The 21,367-nt window shown below is 44.9% G+C and overlaps 1 protein-coding gene across 1 annotated transcript in view; it reads left to right on the top strand.

The window, feature by feature from the left end:
* Window positions 1-21,367, top strand: part of LOC128458467 (membrane-associated guanylate kinase, WW and PDZ domain-containing protein 3) — a 135,724-nt gene that overhangs the window by 70,924 nt on the left and 43,433 nt on the right. The window contains exon 2 of the mRNA XM_053443309.1: window positions 17,343-17,459. Coding sequence (XP_053299284.1) covers window positions 17,343-17,459 — 117 coding nt within the window. The remainder of the gene's footprint in view (window positions 1-17,342; window positions 17,460-21,367) is intronic.

Raw genomic sequence — 21,367 nt, 5'->3', positions numbered from 1 at the left:
AGAAAAAAAACAAAAACAAACAACAACAAAGGTATGCAGAGGCAGCGCAAAACAGAAAGGACCTGACTCAGCACCTGCAGGGGATCACTCCTCCCTCTCACCACCTCTTTGTACCCCCCCCCCCCCCCCCCCCCCCCGTCTCTGTCTCCTCTCTGGGACCAGGACTTCTTCCTCCTCGCGTCAGCCCTTGCAACCTGCTGTTGATGCTGCTGTTATTTCGTAACGCCCCCCCGCTCACCCTGCCCACCCTTCCAGTTCTGCTGAGTTGGGCCGATCTCAGCTTTACCCTCCTGGAGGAAAGTCATCCCTCCTTCTCCTTCGAGGTGACGGGCAGAGGCGAGAGAGTGAAGGGCAGAGGAGAGGAGAGGAGAGGTTGGGCTAGTTGAGTTAGATGCAGGGGCAGATGTGGGTGTGATATAACAGATTTTTACGAGGGGATATTTTGTCTTCTTTGTCGACTTTTATTGTCGAGCGGCTGACCTGTGCACATGTGGCTCGTTGTGTTGGCAGGAAGGATGTAAGCTTTTCCGATTTATTGTGATTAAAGGTAATAAACCCTCATTTCTGTTTTTATTATATTTGAAATTATTAAAACTATAGCGCTGTGCCAGTTCTTAACCTGCCCAGTTTGGAATGAGTAGTTTTCTTGTCCTGTCTCGAGGCTCCGGAGGTTCTTCTTAACCATTCCTTGTCGTCTGTGAGTCTTCAAACACAACCACAATATACTCTCTCTTTTTTATTGCTAGCGTGCAGGACAAAACTTTTTATGAACATTCTATGAGGCATAGTGAAGTGAGAAAACTTGGTGTTCATCCTACCTGGTTTATCTGCAATGGCGATGTTATAGTCAAAGTTTTTCATGAAGTTAATCTTCAAAATTCACGTGTGTGGTTTCACTATAGGTTTGAATGATTCACTGAACTGCTGTTGCATGTCAACTATTAGTTCACATTTTGTCAAAACAAAAGCCCTGTGATATATATATCAATATAAAGCGATGCTGCAGCCAAACGAACATTGTGCTTTTACTTTAGAGGCAATATTCGAAAGACAAAGTGATTATTTGAATGTTGCTTCCATGACGAAGATCAGCTCCACACACCTGTGAATATCGTTTTGTCCAAAGTGGTCAAATAACAGTTATCCACTGGGACAGATCCTCCAGTTGCCGATCGTTAACCTCGGTCATCTGAGGACCTAGAAGAAGACATGACGCTGTCTGCTGCCCTGTCCCCACTGACTGCAAAGCGCTCTCCGTCTGTTTATTCATATTTTATTTATACTGGACGTATCGTTGTGGCAGATAAGACGAACAGTTCTCCAGATAAGTGAGCCACATACAGACAGGCTCACACACTCAACTAAACATCGCCCTGGAACACTTTAAATTGTTGAAGTCGTGCCAACATCAAAAACACAAATCTAATCACACGCCGACATTTTTTATATATTTGTATTTCTCCTCGTTGTGTTTTTTTTCTCCCCTTCCTCATTTACTGCATCCTTTTAATCCTCTTAAGCCAGACCCCTGTCCCTGTGCTGAAATGAGGTGAAATGAAGTGAGCAGAGAGCGGTTTGGGCGTGCGAGGCCACTGCCTGTTTAACGTTGCATATCTCTGCAGCCAGCCAGCCGAGCAGACAGACTGGAAACACACTGGCTTCACGGTGGCCATCAGGCACGCCGCTCCACTCCTCCGATGCAGAATCCTCCAGCCATAGTAACACTCCACAGGCCGGTTATATAAAGTGAAGAGAACTCATCTGACGCTGCTGCATGAGGTGTGAGATTATAAACCGGGGCTCACGGCGCCAGGCTCGCATTTTCTGCTTCCTTCAGCGGAGTCACCGAGATGCCCCCTGAGCTCGGTCTCACCTACAGCTGTCGGAAAAAAAATTGAGCTCAGCCTCGGATATAAACTCGCCACTCAGAGGTGCCCGGCGGCAATTTTGTCCCCTAAAATGGCCACGGTAAGCTGCAGGGTTAGAGCAGGATGAAGGACGTTTCTGAGAGGGAGGAGGAAGAGGAGGGAGAGGAGGGGGAGGAGGAGTAGGAGGAGGGTGAGGGTGACAGGAGAGTGATGAGAGCAGCCAAACCACAAGTCTTGCAGGTATTGGTGCCCCGTGCTTGACTGAGTGCCACAGGGGACGAAGAGAGGCTGATGAAGAGGATGTTGTTGACCTGTCAAACAGAAGGTGATGGATGGAGAGAGGGGAGGCCAGGATTATTGGGGGGTGGGGGAGGGGAGGGGGGGGGGGTACAGTAGAGTCTGTCGAGAGAGGGGCTTGAAAGCACAGAGTGTAAGAAGCACCTGCAGGTAAAGTCTTAAGGAAACCAGAAACCTTTTATAACAACTGACCAGAACAAAAACTGTGAGTGTAGTGGTGATCAGCTCATTTGCATATACACAAACACATATTAATAGTAATAATGAACACACACTCATCATAGTCTGTGGGAGACTCTACTACACATTTCGGTCGAGGATATTGACAAACTGTTGGTGCATGAAATAAGCAGAGAGGCATGTCTGTTCATTTATTCCAGCAAATTAAATACCTGACAAGTGCTTTGTCACATTCATGCAAAAAATAAATTAGCCAATAAATTTGCAATTTTGCTCATGATGGTGTAATTTACTGAGAAATATTCGACTGAAGGCCACAACACAGCATCGAAGTACATGTCTCTCTGATGAGAGTTTTGTATATAATAAAGAGCTATTATCAACATTTAGAGTAAAATATTCAAACTGAAGAATTATTCTTTAGTTTCCCTATTTTTCAAGTGGAAATATGCATTATACATCTGTTTTTATGCACATGTAGTATATAAACTAATATCGTTTCTATAAATAAAGTTAGTTAATTGAAAACTTTGGGTTATACACTTGATTTTTTATGAAATTCTCTGGGTTTGAACAATTTTTCAAATACCGTTAAATAGCATGATAGCATTTAAATGACACAGCCCCCTAGTGGCCATACGAATAGTGACTCTCTGTCTGTCAGAAGCAAAGAAAGAAATAGTCTGACATTGATCTGGAGCCAAAGAATCTGCAGGAGGTTCGGATGCTTGGACCGAAAACAAAACCCTGCTGCTCTGGTTCCTTGTTCTCAGTCAACATGAATGATTCTGGTTATGTAACCGACGTCCTCCGACACTGACCAAGTTGTTTTTGGGACGAATTCATCAGTGTCGTGACATATTTTGTTGTTTCTGGTGAGAGCAGCAGCAGATTACTTATATAAAGCTTGTTTCTCCAGTGAAGATATTTGAATTCAACGCACTTTATGTTTCATTATATATATATATGGTTTATATATGAGAGAGAAAATAATACGAGAGGCTGTCGGACGTGAGAAACAGAGATTGACGACTTTTACACGTTCCTGTCATACATGTTGTCGCCTGTGTCCCGGAGCTTAATGTGTAGACTGTGTGTCAGTGGTTGAACCAGTGCACTGAGAGAAACACCCCACACCTGGTGACATATTGGTTGTTGAGAGGACTGGTAATTACTGGAAGTGACAGTCAGACAACAGAGGTAATGACCTCCCTGTGGACGTCCCACTCCCCCCCCCCCCCCCCCCCCGAGGTTGCAAACAGAAACCAGGCGTTTGCTCACATTTCACTGTTTGTTGAAAAGACCCATTAAGAAGATGCAGATGAATGTTATAGTAAGATCATTTTCTTATCATGCGTTCGATGACAAGGTTGATCCTGTTCTGTGTGACACTGGCATTTAGTGAATATGAAGGCAGCAGTCGTGCTACTTAGCTTAGCATCTCCTGGTTTGATTCAGCATTGTCCATAGACTGCAGATAAAGATGGCTGACGTGTGTTCACTTCCTCCAACTGTAGAAAAATAAAACCTAAACATCACCCACCCCCCCCTTGATGGTTTCTGGTGTTCATATTCCTTCCTTTCTAGCTGACAGTGATGTCAGATCTTAAAAGTGTTGATCTAATTAAAAGGTGAGAAGTGACGTGATGTGTCTCAGCCTTACATAATCATTCTCCCTGTGAGTCTGCGCTTTCTGACAATCACACGTCGGCTTTTTGCGATTCACAGCATCTTCAAATAGATGCACGACGTGTGTGTGTGTGTGTGTGTGTGTGTGTGTGTGTCTGCGTGTGTGTGTGTGTGTCTGTGTGTGAGCTGCAGAACGTCTTGAGCCTGGAGTGTTAATCTGTTTCTGTGGCTTCTGAGCGAGGTGTTGCTCTAAGTGAGGATGCTAACAGTCTGCCGCTCCACCGGGGGTGCCAGCCACTGCTTCTCTCACTGCGGATATGAGCCTCCGGTGATGTAGAGGGGGAAGTTTACTGCTGATGCCAGGTGAAATGGCATCATGCTGCCGGAGGATTCCCATGGGTGGCTCTGTTCATTTCTGACACATCTCCATGCCGTCGCCTCGTGGTAAAGAAAATGACAAGGAGGCGGAGACGCTTCAGATCAGACCACTGCAAAGCATCAGCTTAAATTAAAGGGATCCACAGGAAATATATCCTGAATAAATTGACTGCAAACGTCTGTTCAATAATTCTAGAAATCTCTCCCTCTTTATGTCTCTTTCTCGCCCTCCAATCTTCGGCTTCACATGACTGACAATGTGTTCAATATGAGAAACTTTGAATAAAGTGATGGGCGGTGCTCTGTGGTGCAAGTGGCGTTGTAAATCACGACAACCGGTGCTTTCACGACAACTAGCGACAACAATTGATTCACCAGATGAACGAAATGTATCTTATTTTTACACTTATTCTGCCGTCTGTGCAATGTACGATAATTTCATCCTCTAGTGACAGTATCAGGAATCGAAATTATCATTATGGTCAAATATATGGATCTAAGTCTGTGTATGCACACGCTTGTTGTGATGATGTAGATGTGTCAGTGTGTCTTTACACATTTCCTCTTTCCAGCCGATTCTAATTATCGCACTAGCACAGGATGAAGGAGACTCAGGCTTCGATTCCGAGCTGGAGCTTGAATCGTGTTTTAATCCATGCGGCTCCATTCGTAGGTGTTTTTAAATACTTGTTAGTTTCTTCACAAACACTTTATTCATCCTTTATATTCGGTTATCGTTTTCTTCTTTGACACGTCCAATCTGGCAACACAGCTCCGTGTGCTATCTGCAAACAAACAAACTGCCGATGGGAACGAAAAGGTGATGGATGAGACCGAACTCGGCCTTCGATGAATCCCTATTGTCAGAGGACAGTTAGTGCACGGTATGTGCATCCCTCTGCCTGTGCTGTGGAGAACTATCCTCCAAGTGAGTGGATGGCTGATGAGGCACAATGGAGCCCATTGAGCCCCCGACGCAGGAAAAATGAGGCCTGCTACAATAGCAGTGTTATCTGCAGGGAGGAGGAATGAGAGACTTCTGTGATGCGACAGCCTCACTAACAGTCTCTGACAGGACCCGGGACGCCACAAAGAGCGCACTGTGGCACTGTACTCGTGATGAACAGATCAGAGAGTGTGTGTCTGTGTGTGTGAGCGTGTGTTTGTGTGGTTGTTATTCTCTTTTATGTATCCAGTGAGGTGTGACTGAGCATCCTCTCTGTGCTGCCTTATAGAGTCGGACACATTCACACCTGGTGGCTCCACACATCTCTGGCGTGTGTGTGTGTGTGTGTGTGCGTGTGCGTGTCTGTGTGTGTGTGTGTGTGTGTGTGTGTGTGTGTGTTACAAAGCGCTCCGAACCACAGTAAGAGGATGCTAGCAGGCTTTCATCATCAAACAGAGAGTTTCATCATCTGGTATGCAAAGTTGTACGCTCGGCCATTACGGGTTCAACGTGCACAGTACCATTTGATGTGATTGGCTCACACTCTGGGAGATTCTGAGCTGAGGAAAAGATCAAAAACGAGTCTTGTCAACTCTTATGTGTAGCGCCCTGGTATCACGTGCACGGCCTCAGTGAGCCTGGCAGACCCACTACATCAATGATTCGTGACCCAGCTCCAGTTCAAGGAAAAACAGCTGAAAAAGAAAGTGCCAGCCCTTGAGGAGGAAAAGCAAAAAGAAGACGCTATGACTGAAGAGGGGGAAACTGAAAGAGGGAAAGCAAAACTACCTAGTTTGTTAATCTGTTTATTTATTCGATCAGGGACAAAGCTCATTAATCAACAGACTAAATACTGTAAATGAGACAGAATCAGCTGCGTTAGCTAATATCCATCTGGTGTCCCTGTTCCTATGACCGGTCTTATGTAATCACAGATAACTATGGATAATTCATGTGCATTATGTATTTATCAAACTACCTGGACAACAAACACACGATTAAAACACTACGGCCGATAAAAACACACAAATAACACATGACTGTTGTTGATGCAAGATACATATCGTTAACATCATCTCTTTTCTTAACACAAGTTCTATATATTTGGTTTCTATTCTTGATATCTTTTATAGTTATTCATAATTAAGTTCATGGTTGATTATCAAGGCTTAGTTATGTTTTGTTTTCTTAAGGGTTTGATCTTTAATCCTTATTTTAGTCAATAGTCAATATTTTGGTACCCGACATGTTTCACTCCCTGATATTAGAATCCAGATTGCTCCCTAACTGGGTCCAGATGGGTCCGGGTCTCCTAGTGGACAGTCTGGGTATTTAAATTTAATCCCTGGAAAACGGCCGAACTGCCAAACTAAACAAATTCACTGTGGATTTCATTGCCTTAAAGTTGTGAACGAAACTGTTTTGAATCTAACTTTGTTGAATCCTCCGTTGGATGCCACGGAATGTCCCTGTCCCTCACAGACATATGGAGCCCATGTACTTTGTTGAAACGGCCTTATGTCCCCGAAAAATCCCCCTAGTGTGTGTGTGAGCTGAATTTAAAACAAAAAAAAACGATAGATGAAACTGCCAGATTGGTCCTCGGCTCCCCGAAGTCTCGCTCTGCTCGCCTGCCACACCAGCTGCAGTGCAACCCCGTCCTGGAGAGACAGACGGAGAGCACACAACCTTTTATTCTGAAAAGCCAGGCCCGCTGGGATGGCGGCTCCTGAAACACCGTCAGATGGCGGCGGGGGCCTGTGGACGCCAGGGGCATTTCTGATGCGGCGGCCCCTGAAACTTGGAGAGAGAGTTTAGAACACAACAAACCAGGAAGGCTGAACTGTCACTGTTTGGGTTTCTGTCGATAGGTTGAGGAGAAGAAGAGGATTTGATGGGCTGCTGAAATGTTCCCAGAGTTCATCATGATTCCATCTCCCCCTGGTTAACACATCTCCCCTCTCTATTAGCACGAACTGTCCGTCCACACTGGCAGGATGTGGTGTTTAGTCCTGCTGTTTGGTATGCAGAGCAATGCAGAGCAATGCAGAGCAATGCAGAGCGGCGTCCCGCTGAGCAGAGTGTGTTGTGTGCAGCACAGAGACAATAGGGGGAGAAACGGAGGAGAAGTGATTATGTCTCTGTAGTGGAGCTGCTTCAAAGGCGACTCGTCTTCGTCTGTGAAGAGACGAAGACGAGACGCTGAAGATCTCCTCGTGGTTTCCAAACTTCCTCATCGTGTTCGTTCCTCCTCTGCTCGCGTGTGATGACTCTGAAGTCGTCCTCCTCTGCCTCAAACTTTGTATGAACTTCCTTTGTTTCTACAAAGGCTTCTGGGAGGCGAGAGCAGAGGCGAGATCTCTGCAGATTCTCTTATGGGAATGGCTGCCGTCTGAGTTTTGAGGTTGTGGCATCGCACAAGCGGCTTTGACGGAAAGTTTCTGAGGCTTGTGTGGTTTGTGGGTGAAGCTGTTAAGACAGTCGTCAGCTTGGCTGTTTGGATTTCCAGATCGGTTTGTTTCAGACGAGTGGAGGCAGTGATTTCTGGATCAGCTCAGTCCAGCTTGTTTTTGAATAAGTGTGAGGAAAACATAGCACGTTGCTGTGAGTGCTTCTGGGTCCGATGTCCCTGTGTTACCTCTCTCACAGCCTAAATCTCCATTTACCCTTAATGATTGAAGTGGATTTCACGGAAAAGATCCGAAATTCAAAATCTGTTAAACCTTCATCCTCCCTCTCAATCCCCTCAGTGATCAAACTGGAATCAACGAGGGTTTAATCTCTCAGTTGGAACAGACAGGTGTTCACACGTACTCTACACACAGGCTTATGTGATGCTTGTTATACTGTAGCTTCTATTGGAAACCTTTTCACCCAAACAACAATACTGTGCATCTATAATTTTTGTTATTATTGAAACCACTGTGAATTTATGCGACTAGTTTGGAGAGAGTTTCACTTATTGTTTTTTTTCTCCAATCTGAAATGTGATAACGTGAAACCACACAAACCAACTAGAGTAGAAAAAAAAACTCTGCCAAGGCCCAACACTCCTAAAGAGTGTTGTGCAATAGTAGGAGTAGAATTGACGTTGGCTAATTATTAATAATCATGAAATATGATTATTAAAATAACAATTATTTCTTAAAAATAATCAAAAATGATAAAGCTATTAATTAAGAAATGTAACACATTTAATTAGAAATGATACGGTTATCCATTAATAATAGTTAAAATAATTAATGAAAACAATAAAATTATCAATTAAGAATAATACAAATCTGTAATCATTGCTTATTGTTGCGGGGCACCACCCTGGTTACAGGGACCAACGATACAATCTATAAATATCAGTCTCATAATGATAAATGTCAAATCAATAATCTCAATATTTAATATTAATAATTATTTAATTAACAGTGAAGGCTACTAAGTTCGAGCACAGGCAATCATAATCCAGCTGCAATCACATACATATGCACAAATAATCACAGACTACAGATACTTTAATTACAAAAGCATTTATTAAAAAGGGGAAATAAAGTTATAATGTTATTCAATGATTCATCATTTTAACAAGCTCCGATATTTCAAAGATAAACACAGCAGCAGCACTTATCACAATTCAGACAATACATGTAAAACCGGCGGTCTACCTATGTATGTCTGTCTCGGTGTGTGTGTGTGTGTCTGTGTCAAAGTGTCTCTCTGTGTGTGTGTGTCTATGTGTATGCATGTGAAATAAAGTTAGTGTTATTTAATGATTCATCATTTTAACAAACTCCTATATTTCAAAGATAACAACAGCAGCCGCTTATCACAACTTAGAAAAACACATGTATTCATCTATGTGTATCTGTGTGTGTGTATCTGTCTGTGTCTATCAATGTGTCTCTGTGTCTGTGTGGGTGTGTCTGTGTGTGTGTGTGTGTGGGTGTGTGAGAGAGCGAGAGAGAGAGAGAAAAAGAAAGGGGGCGTGGCGATGACGCAGTCACTTGGTGACGTCACATCTAAGATGGCGGCCGATCATGATTCGTGGAATCAAGGCCTAAAAACTCTCAAAATGGCGGATTGACTACAAAACAAGATGGCGGAGCCGTTATGAATTTAGAGCCAGAATGGGAGGAGAGGGAGAGAGGAGGCGTGGCAATAATAGACTCAAAATGGTGGGTTTAACTTGCGTTATTCAAAATGGAGTCTATGTTAATGACACCATGTGGCCGGAGCTCACACTGGTGGTCGTCACATGAATTACACCAAGGGATTTTCAGACAAAGAGAATTCTTTGTCTCTGCTTCGGCGTTCGGCCGCATGGCTTCCAGATGTGTCCAGCCTCTCTGAATATAGATTTAACTATGTTACATGAACTGTATTCTAAATACAGATCGGATGTGTGTATAGGTCGGTTTAGAAGGAGAGAGAGAGAGAGAGAGAGAGAGAGCATACAAGGAGAGAGCAAAGCTCTCAAAAGCACCGTCAGAGACAAGTTACATTTACTTTAACACTCAGCACCCAAGTGGCGTTGTGTGCTGAGGTTTGACCGGTAAAGTCTCTTTAAAGTTGTTCAAACGGTCACAATGAGCTGGAGACGCTGCTCACGGCGCTTAAAAACTGTGGCACAAGGCCGTAACCGGAAACCGGAAGTGGCGAATCGCCGCTAACACTAGAGACTCGGCGGTCTCATACAAAACAAATACATTCAAGTATTAAAACAATACGCTACGTATTAGATTAACATCTGCCCAGACAATAAAGCCTCTTACTGTACCACCCTCGCGGTGTGCGTGCGCGTCGGGCCAGTGAATCACGTGGTCTCTCAAGCGGTCTTCGGCCGCTGGACCGGACAAACAGCGGATTTGCTCGTGCTGCTTCGATGGGATGAACGTCGTCCTTCTTCTTCAGGGATGTGGAGCTTGTGCTCCTCAGCGGAATGAATCTCGCGCTTCTGCAGGGGATGAACAGCGGTAACGCCGCTGTGGATTTGGAAAGAAAGTCTGTGATGCTCGACCGGCGAGCGAGTTCCTGTGCGCGGCCTCTTCAAGTTAAAATAACAAAAGTCCTTTTGAAAATAAAAACGTCGACTGAATAAAGAAATAAAAGAAATGAAATAAAATAACTCTGGTTGATAAACTAAAAGTTAAGGTTGCCCCCGTTAGCAACTGAATCAGCTGAGAGGCCCCGAAGGGGGCCTGGTGTTGTCTTCAGAGCAGGGTAAAAATGGCAGCGATGTTTGGGGTCTCAGTGGTTTTGTTCTACCTGAGAGGTCCTCCTCCTTGAGGAGTTGGTCATAGGATGATGCTGGCTTTAAGCCAATTGAGTGTCAGAAATGGATCTGAGTGGGCGGGGCTTGGAACTGAGCGGGGGTTTCTGGGAAAACCCCAGGACATTTCTCCACCACCAGGGGGAGATTCTTGAGCCTGCAGGAGGATGTTTCCCGCCCAAAGTTTAACAACCCTTTGTTCCTCTCGGCTTCAGTGTCTGGTGGCCCCCCCGCTGGGCTCTGGCCCAACAGTCCCCCTTTTGGTCTGGAGAGTGGGCTGTGACCCCGGTCTCCAGGGCAAACTATGGTCAAGAGTCCAGTGATAATCCATGAGAGGTAATCCTTGAGTGGAGTTGAAGCAGTGAAAGTTAGTTCATTATGAGGCAGAGAGGCATAAATGTCTTCGAGGCATGAGTCTAAACAGAGAGAGGTAATTGTCTGGGCAGACAGGCTAAATAACATATATTCTAAAACACGGCACACACTTTCAATTTCACATAATGCTTATCGGCAGTTATTGTTAAAATACCAATGAATTTCGGTGAAGAGTGAAATGAAAGAAGAGTGGAAACACGAACAGAAGAAAATGTTTGAGTAGGTGCTGGTGTTTTGAGGTAAACATGTGTGTTATCCTGTCAAACCAAAACATTTAGAACGGCGAGTCCGTTCTGTTGTTCGCTAATCTGTGAATTTATGATAAATCCTATTTCTAGGTTTTCAGATCTACAGATATTGGAATTTCACTGCCAAGACTGAATTGCCAAGTGTACCCGTGAGGGCTGCACAACCGTAGTGGAAACGACTTCAAAATCCTCAACGAGGTCTAAGGAGGTTCACTACCTGAACTACGTTATACAATTTACTGACAGAGGGTCTAAAGCATGCAGCTATTGATGGAGTGAGTGGTTTGAGCGTTTTTTTTGTTTTAAAGTTGGGATTTCTTCCCCCCCTTTTCAGATGTGGAGGTGAGAGGGGGTTTCTGGCAGCGCCTTGGTCCTTCCCCGTCATTGAAGTCATCTTTGGGAGTGGAGAAGGAGGGCGTCTGCTCCTAGTTTCGCCAACGGGGTTCAGTGTCTGGTCTCTCAGTGGAGCCTGGAGGAACACGTGGCACAATGTCTCTCATTGCTTCATCCACACATCTCCGTATTTACTCCTCTGTCCCAGGATGCATCCCATGTGTTGGATTTAGGTCACCACATCTATACTCCTGGTACTGATAGGGTTTCCGTCTGTTCCAGCCCTTACTCCTCTGTTGAGAGGGATTCAGGTGCTGAGGTCGAAACTGTTTGTGGGGCTGGTTGAAATCCTCACCCCCTTGGTTTTGTGGGGCGCCCTGTTGGAAGGGTCGCTGTTCCTGGCTCTCTTTGCTGGGGTTCATCTTGGCGTGGGGAAAGTTGTCATCTTCCAGCGCCGGGTCCACATTTAGTTGGATTTGAACTGCCAGAACCACGGTGTCGTCTTCGTTGAACCCTCAGTTTTCTGGGTCGAAGCGATAAATGTCTTTTTTTAAGGGGCTCTTGCTGCCGGGTGCAGATTTCCTCTCTTTGAGGGGGTGCTGAGTCATCAGGGTCTTCTGAATTGTGTGTGCCACAGTATTCATCTTTGTGGCCACCATCTCTTGCACCGGGAGTGGAGGACCATCCAGGACGCGACCGTGAGTCATGGTGCGCCCCTGCTTGAGTGGCAGACTGGGAAATCTCCTTCAGCCCTCCAGGACGGATTCCTTCCGTCGTTGTGGTGTGGATCAGCATGGCTCCGTGCAGGATGTGTTCCTTCTGGCTGGAGTGGATGCTGTGTGTCCGCTGGAAAGGCATTTGGAGTGCCTCATAGCGGTCCCAGGTCACTGCACGTCTAGGGGTTGAGTCCGGCCCCCCCTTTGGTGTTGAGGGGGTTGGAGCGGTCGACTGCTGGGTGTGTCTGGCTCTCCAGAGCAAAGCTTCCTCTGCAAGAGGGTTTGCGTAGCTGTGCTCGCAGCTTTTCTCCCAGTGTCTCTGTTCCGCTGGCTCCACCGGGAATGACGTCAGCTCCTGGCCCTGTCATCAGGGATATCAGCTCGAGGGGGGGCAGCTCTGTTTGACTGTGCCCCCCTTTCTGCTGACCTTTGCGTGCAGAGCTTCGTGCTCCTGCACCGCCTGGTCCTGTTCTGTGCGGGTCTCGATGATATGCCGCAGGTGGGAGTTTTTCTCCTGCTCCGCTCGACATGCTGCTTGCATGGCCTGGAGCTCCTTCGCATGTTCTTGGGCCTGCAGCTCGGCTCTCTGCTGGTAGAGGAGTGTCAGTTGACCCAGAGCATGGGGTATTTTTGGATGCGGGCCAGTGGGGTTGATCAGGTGAATGGACAGTGCTTTAATCTTACGATCGCAGGTACTTAAATCATACTCACTCAACTCACTCACCGCATCATTAGAAAAATTTATCAGACTGCTACAGTCTCTTATAGGACGTCTGGTCCTGAGGGAGCAGTTGCCCCATGTTGTTACATGCTACTCATCTTCTGAGTGCGAAAAGGCACCTGGTGGACTGCTCAAGCTTGCTTAGATAAAAGCGGACAAAAACTCAATTATAGCATTTCTATAAAAAATTGCTCAGACTGGCGACTGTCTCTGACAGGTCGTCTGGCCTTGAGGGAGCCCTTGCCCCAGTGTGGTCCATGCTACTCATCTTCTGAGTGCGAAAAACACCTGGTGGGTCGCTCAAGCTTGCTTAGGTTAAAAGCGGATAAAAATTTAATAAACACTACACAAGACGCACAGGTGAGCTTCACTCTGTGCCTATATAGTAGCGCTATGTAGGATAGCTCGATGGCTCAATCCTTTAGACCTAGTTGGTTAACAACTAGTCTACTCCTAACTAGTCTCTCAAATCTAGTTAGTCTCCTTGAAATTAAAAAGCATGCAGAAAATCTCCTATAAAAATATTACTAACCTACTGAAACGTAGTCAGCAACCAACCATAGTTATACACAACGCCTGCTTAGCAAAGGGAATTAAGAATAAAGAAAATTCAAAAAGGGAGAAATAAATTTCCAAAATTATTTTTCTCTTAAGAAAATTAATTATAATTATTGTGCATTGAGATGACACAACCACTAATATGCAATAAGCAGCCAACCACGGATACACAAGGCAATAGTATACCTGTTTGGCACAGGTGCAAAGGGATTACAAATAAAAAAATTCAAAGAGAAATAAATTTCCAAAATTATTTTTCTCTTTAAGAATTTAATCATAAATATTGTGCATCGCGAATACACAACCACCGATTGCACTCTGCAGCCAACCACAGATACGCAAGGCACGAGTATACCTGTGTTGCAAAGGTGCAGGGGAATTTAGAAATTAAAAGAAAATTATTTGCAGAGAGATAACTTTCAAAATTATTTCTGGATCATTGTACACAGTATTATGATACAGCTGGAGTTAGATAGCCTCAAGCAGCGGCACCATTTATGTTGCATGCGTGAAGCGTTCCGCCCTCACACGGGGATCCATTTATGTTGTGAGGGATAAAAAAAAAGTTTTGGAAGAAAAAAAAAAAAAATTAATTAATATCTTTTTCTTCAAAAATTAATTTCTGGGGGAAAATGAATCTGGATTATTGTACAGTATTATGATACAGCTGGAGTTAGAATGCCTCACACGGGGGCACCATTTATGTTGTGCAATAGTAGGAGTAGAATTGACGTTGGCTAATTATTAATAATCATGAAATATGATTATTAAAATAACAATTATTTCTTAAAAATAATCAAAAATGATAAAGCTATTAATTAAGAAATGTAACACATTTAATTAGAAATGATACGGTTATCCATTAATAATAGTTAAAATAATTAATGAAAACAATAAAATTATCAATTAAGAATAATACAAATCTGTAATCATTGCTTATTGTTGCGGGGCACCACCCTGGTTACAGGGACCAACGATACAATCTATAAATATCAGTCTCATAATGATAAATGTCAAATCAATAATCTCAATATTTAATATTAATAATTATTTAATTAACAGTGAAGGCTACTAAGTTCGAGCACAGGCAATCATAATCCAGCTGCAATCACATACATATGCACAAATAATCACAGACTACAGATACTTTAATTACAAAAGCATTTATTAAAAAGGGGAAATAAAGTTATAATGTTATTCAATGATTCATCATTTTAACAAGCTCCGATATTTCAAAGATAAACACAGCAGCAGCACTTATCACAATTCAGACAATACATGTAAAACCGGCGGTCTACCTATGTATGTCTGTCTCGGTGTGTGTGTGTGTGTCTGTGTCAAAGTGTCTCTCTGTGTGTGTGTGTCTATGTGTATGCATGTGAAATAAAGTTAGTGTTATTTAATGATTCATCATTTTAACAAACTCCTATATTTCAAAGATAACAACAGCAGCCGCTTATCACAACTTAGAAAAACACATGTATTCATCTATGTGTATCTGTGTGTGTGTATCTGTCTGTGTCTATCAATGTGTCTCTGTGTCTGTGTGGGTGTGTCTGTGTGTGTGTGTGTGTGGGTGTGTGAGAGAGCGAGAGAGAGAGAGAAAAAGAAAGGGGGCGTGGCGATGACGCAGTCACTTGGTGACGTCACATCTAAGATGGCGGCCGATCATGATTCGTGGAATCAAGGCCTAAAAACTCTCAAAATGGCGGATTGACTACAAAACAAGATGGCGGAGCCGTTATGAATTTAGAGCCAGAATGGGAGGAGAGGGAGAGAGGAGGCGTGGCAATAATAGACTCAAAATGGTGGGTTTAACTTGCGTTATTCAAAATGGAGTCTATGTTAATGACACCATGTGGCCGGAGCTCACACTGGTGGTCGTCACATGAATTACACCAAGGGATTTTCAGACAAAGAGAATTCTTTGTCTCTGCTTCGGCGTTCGGCCGCATGGCTTCCAGATGTGTCCAGCCTCTCTGAATATAGATTTAACTATGTTACATGAACTGTATTCTAAATACAGATCGGATGTGTGTATAGGTCGGTTTAGAAGGAGAGAGAGAGAGAGAGAGAGAGAGAGAGCATACAAGGAGAGAGCAAAGCTCTCAAAAGCACCGTCAGAGACAAGTTACATTTACTTTAACACTCAGCACCCAAGTGGCGTTGTGTGCTGAGGTTTGACCGGTAAAGTCTCTTTAAAGTTGTTCAAACGGTCACAATGAGCTGGAGACGCTGCTCACGGCGCTTAAAAACTGTGGCACAAGGCCGTAACCGGAAACCGGAAGTGGCGAATCGCCGCTAACACTAGAGACTCGGCGGTCTCATACAAAACAAATACATTCAAGTATTAAAACAATACGCTACGTATTAGATTAACATCTGCCCAGACAATAAAGCCTCTTACTGTACCACCCTCGCGGTGTGCGTGCGCGTCGGGCCAGTGAATCACGTGGTCTCTCAAGCGGTCTTCGGCCGCTGGACCGGACAAACAGCGGATTTGCTCGTGCTGCTTCGATGGGATGAACGTCGTCCTTCTTCTTCAGGGATGTGGAGCTTGTGCTCCTCAGCGGAATGAATCTCGCGCTTCTGCAGGGGATGAACAGCGGTAACGCCGCTGTGGATTTGGAAAGAAAGTCTGTGATGCTCGACCGGCGAGCGAGTTCCTGTGCGCGGCCTCTTCAAGTTAAAATAACAAAAGTCCTTTTGAAAATAAAAACGTCGACTGAATAAAGAAATAAAAGAAATGAAATAAAATAACTCTGGTTGATAAACTAAAAGTTAAGGTTGCCCCCGTTAGCAACTGAATCAGCTGAGAGGCCCCGAAGGGGGCCTGGTGTTGTCTTCAGAGCAGGGTAAAAATGGCAGCGATGTTTGGGGTCTCAGTGGTTTTGTTCTACCTGAGAGGTCCTCCTCCTTGAGGAGTTGGTCATAGGATGATGCTGGCTTTAAGCCAATTGAGTGTCAGAAATGGATCTGAGTGGGCGGGGCTTGGAACTGAGCGGGGGTTTCTGGGAAAACCCCAGGACATTTCTCCACCACCAGGGGGAGATTCTTGAGCCTGCAGGAGGATGTTTCCCGCCCAAAGTTTAACAACCCTTTGTTCCTCTCGGCTTCAGTGTCTGGTGGCCCCCCCGCTGGGCTCTGGCCCAACAAGAGGCACCACATTTCATATAGATATCAGATCCCCTGAATATGAGGGACTTTTTATTTCCCCCAGAAAATGAGAATAAATGCCAAAACAAAATGCAGAGTTTGATACAAATCAGTGTTTGAGCACTGATAACATTTAGTTTACAGAAAAAACACAGAAAAGATGTGCATTTCTAAAAAAAATCAATCTTTATCTCCCAAGTTGTTTCTTCTTCTATTTGGTTGTGTTATGTGAAAACTAACGGTTAAACATCAAGCTCAAGTACATTTATTTAGTTGTTATGATTTGATAACAACTATTTAAGGAATCATTGCCATTTTAAATATATTTTATTTCTTTGTTTCTTTTACATTTTTTGCCAAAATCCAATGTGGATATAGACTCTGATAAAATTGTCTTAAACTTAACTTATTTATGATCAATATCCTCGAGCAAACCGTCACTTTATGATGTTAACCCCTCGATATCGATGAAAATATCAAAAACATGTCCCATGATGCATCCCACTGCCGCAGTGGGGTAACTGTCTGGTGAAGTAGAAGAACAGTGTGATTCAGCCGGGGGAAGTTATCGATCACTCGTGTGAGGCTTCATGTCACTCGGATGGATTTCCTTTTAGACACTTCAGCAGGAGAGCACCATCATGTTTGTATTGACCCTGTTGCCCGTGTCTCTGCAGGTAAAGTGCTGAACTCGGACCTGCGCCACTACCTCAGCCTGCAGTTCCAGAAGGGCTCGCTGGACCACAAGCTGCAGCAGATCATCCGGGACAACCTCTACCTACGCACCATCCCCTGTAAGTACATCGTGGAGGACCGCATCAGCAACTCCTTAATTCACTGCACTCAGAAAGAACCCCTGAAAGCACCGAGCATGCCAGGAAGGAACAATGCAAACCTGCTTTCAGTGCATATGTGTGTTTTTATTTGTTACACATGGGAAGAATCAGGAAGTTGTGTGTGTGCAAAGCGCAGCAGGAAATCCATCCCACTGGAAGCAGCATTAATCTGTTTCCTTCGTGGGATGTGTAGGTCTATACACACACACGCCCGCCCCCCACACACACACACATTCCCATCAAAGCTGTCTGTCACACACTCCTCAAAACGCACACACACACACACACACACACACACACACACACACACACACACACACACAAACACGTACCAGAGCAATCCAACCAAGGACATCTCCCTAACCCCTGTGTGACTCATCTACTCGCGTGCCTTATCAGCACTGTGATCAAAGTCATTTTCTCTCCTTAAGTGACCCGGTGTTTGCTCTCCATCGCTCCGCTTCCCCCCCCCCCCCCCCCCCCCCCCGGTGGCCACGTTGGCAAACTGTTGTTCTTTGCCGAGACCAGTAATGAAGGGATAAATTTAAAAAAAGGCCGGAGCCTCGCGCCGCCTGGAATCACTGACGAGGAGCTGAGCAGGTTCATCGATTTGCTTCCTACTTCTCTCTTTAAATCAAGAGTCAACTCTACAAAGCAGCTGCTGATATAATGATCTGTGAGGAGGTTGCTGTGTAACAGAGTGGCTGACGTTCATGATGTCACCGGTTCAGCTTCAGTAGGCTCCAGTTTGCTGTTACCATGCAAACTGTAAGATGTCACCTCCCTGCAGCTGAGAGCCCGACGCTCCTCCTCAGCCTGACGCTTATTTATGAGCCTAAATATTCAAATTTTTTGAAAAATGAATGCATGACAATTACCTAAATTAGAGCATCAAGGCTTTTAGGGCAGTTAAAGTGCAGATCAACATCCTGGGTAAGGATTGCGTGGGTTTGCAGGAATGCAGATTATTTGCTGCAGTGGTGAAAATGTCTCTAAATTTAGGAAGTGCATATTCTTTGTGAGACTTTTTCAAGTGGACGGCATCTGTCTGCTTCCACTGTCATTTCTAGATTTCTACTATTTTGATTGATTATTGATCGATCAAAGGTGGAGTTTCTTATAAGGAGCTGAATCCAAGTTATTTTCAAATCACCTCAACAGAAGACGTGACTGACGCAGCGTCTGTCAGCAACTCTGAAACTTCAGTGATTTACACGTTGGCCTGAATAGTTCCCGCTCAGAGAAGAGCCCTAATCGAGTGGAGTCAAGGTTTTAGTCATATGTAGAGCGACTGCTCCTGGGGCGATGACAGACTCCTAGGCACAGCACTGTCACAAACAAGCAGCGTCCCCCCCCCCCCCCCTGGGAGTCGCTCTGTCGTGTTCAGAGGGAACTCGCAAGCACAAGTGTGAAATTCTTCAGGAAATAAGCTGCTTACCTTTCATGTATATTTCATTTCTTCCCTCTGCAGGGGAGGGAATATTCTTATTCTCCTTCCTCTTCTCTTCTCTTCTCTTCTCTTCTCTTCTCTTCTCTTCTCTTCTCTTCTCTTCTCGCTCTCCCTCTTTTCTTTCATCATATACCTGTGAGTCACATCGTGAGTTTTGCTGTTTCATGGACATTTTAGTTCACCTTGAAGCTCAGGAGCAGTTTAACTCTCCCAGGTCAGTGTCAGTGGATGATGATTTTTTACGAAAGCTACAACAACACATCCAGAGATCACCTCCCATGCACACACAGACACACACGCCTCCCTGCACACACACTTAGTACACAAACCTCCATATTAGCTACCGCCCAAACGTGGCTTTCTCTTCTTCTCCGTGTAGAAAAAGTCTTGGAGGTTTTTACGGCCTCTGGTCACCATCCATCACCAGCAGCCAATGGGCTGGCTGCAGGACTCTGGCTCTCTAATCCCCTGCTTGAATTACCGTCTTAATGAGCAGGAGACCGGGACTCGCACGGTGACGGCACCTCCATCAGTCACTCGCCCGCTGTCACTCTCCCATCATTCACCCTCTCTGTTTCACTCTCGCTCTTTCTCTGTTTCAATTACCTCTCCCTGCCCTTTCTTTTCCCCAGCTTGGTTTACTCTGCTTTTCTTTCTGAATGCAGCTTTCTCTGTTGTGTACATCATGAAATCAATAACTGATGTGGCCTTGGCAATCTGCTGACTATGGCACTTTATATAGTATATATATTTGTCTCTATATTACGTTATGTTAACTGTATGATATAGTGCAATGTAGTCCTTTTTACTTGTATTCAACATTTGTGCACCAACCTAGCATCCTTACCTGTGCTGAATTCTGTACAAATCAAAATTCAACAAAATCCATAAGCAGGGGATAAAACAATTCAAGGGTTAAACCTGGAGTTTTTGTGTTTGAAATACTAAAATATTCTAAATGAACTGTTTAAGCTACATCTATTTATTATTTATATATTCACCTGACCCCTTATTGAGCCCTGGCATCAACCAAATTAATATAAACTGCACATACCTGTCCTTCAAAGTATTAACTATCCTTCTATCCATCTATTAATCCATTATCTATACATCCTCTGAGGGCTGCAGTGGGGAGCCGCCCATAATCCCACTGACATTGTGCGAGAGGCGAGTTACTGGACAGGTCACCAGTATATCTCAGGGCCAAGCATACAAGCAACCAGTCACTCTCACATTGACACCTCTGGTTAATTTAGTGTCTCTGCATGTCCTTGGATTGCGGGAGGAAGAACCCAGAGAAAATCGACACCAACACGTGGAGAACACGCAGAAAGACCCCGGATTCGAACCGGGAACCTTTATCCCTGGGAGGCGACAGTGCCAACTTCTGCAAGTTTGAAATTCAAACATCTAAATCTGGGAGGATCAACTCGGTGGGAGCAAAGATACAAACATCTTCTCTGGATGCAGGACACGAGGCAGAAAAAACCGGCTGAGCTGACATTTAACACAGTGCACAGCAGCGACCAGACAAGCTGCTCTTTGAGTAATGGGCTTTTCTTTTTCACAACTCCCGAAATCCACTCTACCTCCTCTCACCGCATTTATTCTGCTCGATGGCAGCTCCAGCCCTCTAAACACACGGCTCAGGCTCGACTCCTCATCTTTTAGGAGCTGTGCCCCAAATAATGGACATTTTCTCAGGGTAGGAAATCAATACTCGGGTAGAAGCAGCCAAGGAAGGAGGAGGGAGCAGCCACAAGATAAATAAAAACATAGATCGGTGTTAAATAAGCATATTTGAAGGGGAATTTATCCCCAAAATGTGTTTGACAGTCACACAAGCAGCGAGAGGATTAGCAGAGATGGTTTGTGTCACTGTGCCAGTCGTCCACTTTAGTTAACTACCAGCCAACACTGCTGCTGCTCATCTGTGTCCCAGCAACACCTCAGGGTCAATTCTGCTGAACCGGCCAAAACCAAAAAGTATTAGTTTCTTCTTTTAGGTCAGTCCTGGGTAGTGCATGTTAAAAGATGAAGGACAGAGCAGAGACAGAGGGGAGCAGCGTCTTTGTGGTCAGGTGGGCGGTGGTAAATCCTTGAGTCTCCCTCTCTGGGTTTCTGGGGGATTGGCTCCATCTCAACTGGATTTCTTTTGAAAACACTGTGGAGGCTCCCGAGAGCCCCGGAGAGGACGAGGAGGAGGATTTCTCTGAGGTGGCGGCGAAGCCCAGGGTCACACGCGGTCCCCGGACTCCCCGCCGAGATCAGAGATGGGCAGAAAGAGTTTGATCTCACACAGGCGCTCTATCTCTCCGCTACACACACTCTGCTGGCACAGGTACACATGCACAGTAATGCAGGGACGGAATCTGTGACCTTTGTACTCCGACAGATGCTGTTGTCATCTCAGCAG

The sequence above is a fragment of the Pleuronectes platessa genome, chromosome 2, assembly GCF_947347685.1.
Source record: "Pleuronectes platessa chromosome 2, fPlePla1.1, whole genome shotgun sequence".
Lineage (NCBI taxonomy): Eukaryota > Metazoa > Chordata > Actinopteri > Pleuronectiformes > Pleuronectidae > Pleuronectes > Pleuronectes platessa.
This window is presented reverse-complemented; position numbering and strand designations above follow the sequence as displayed.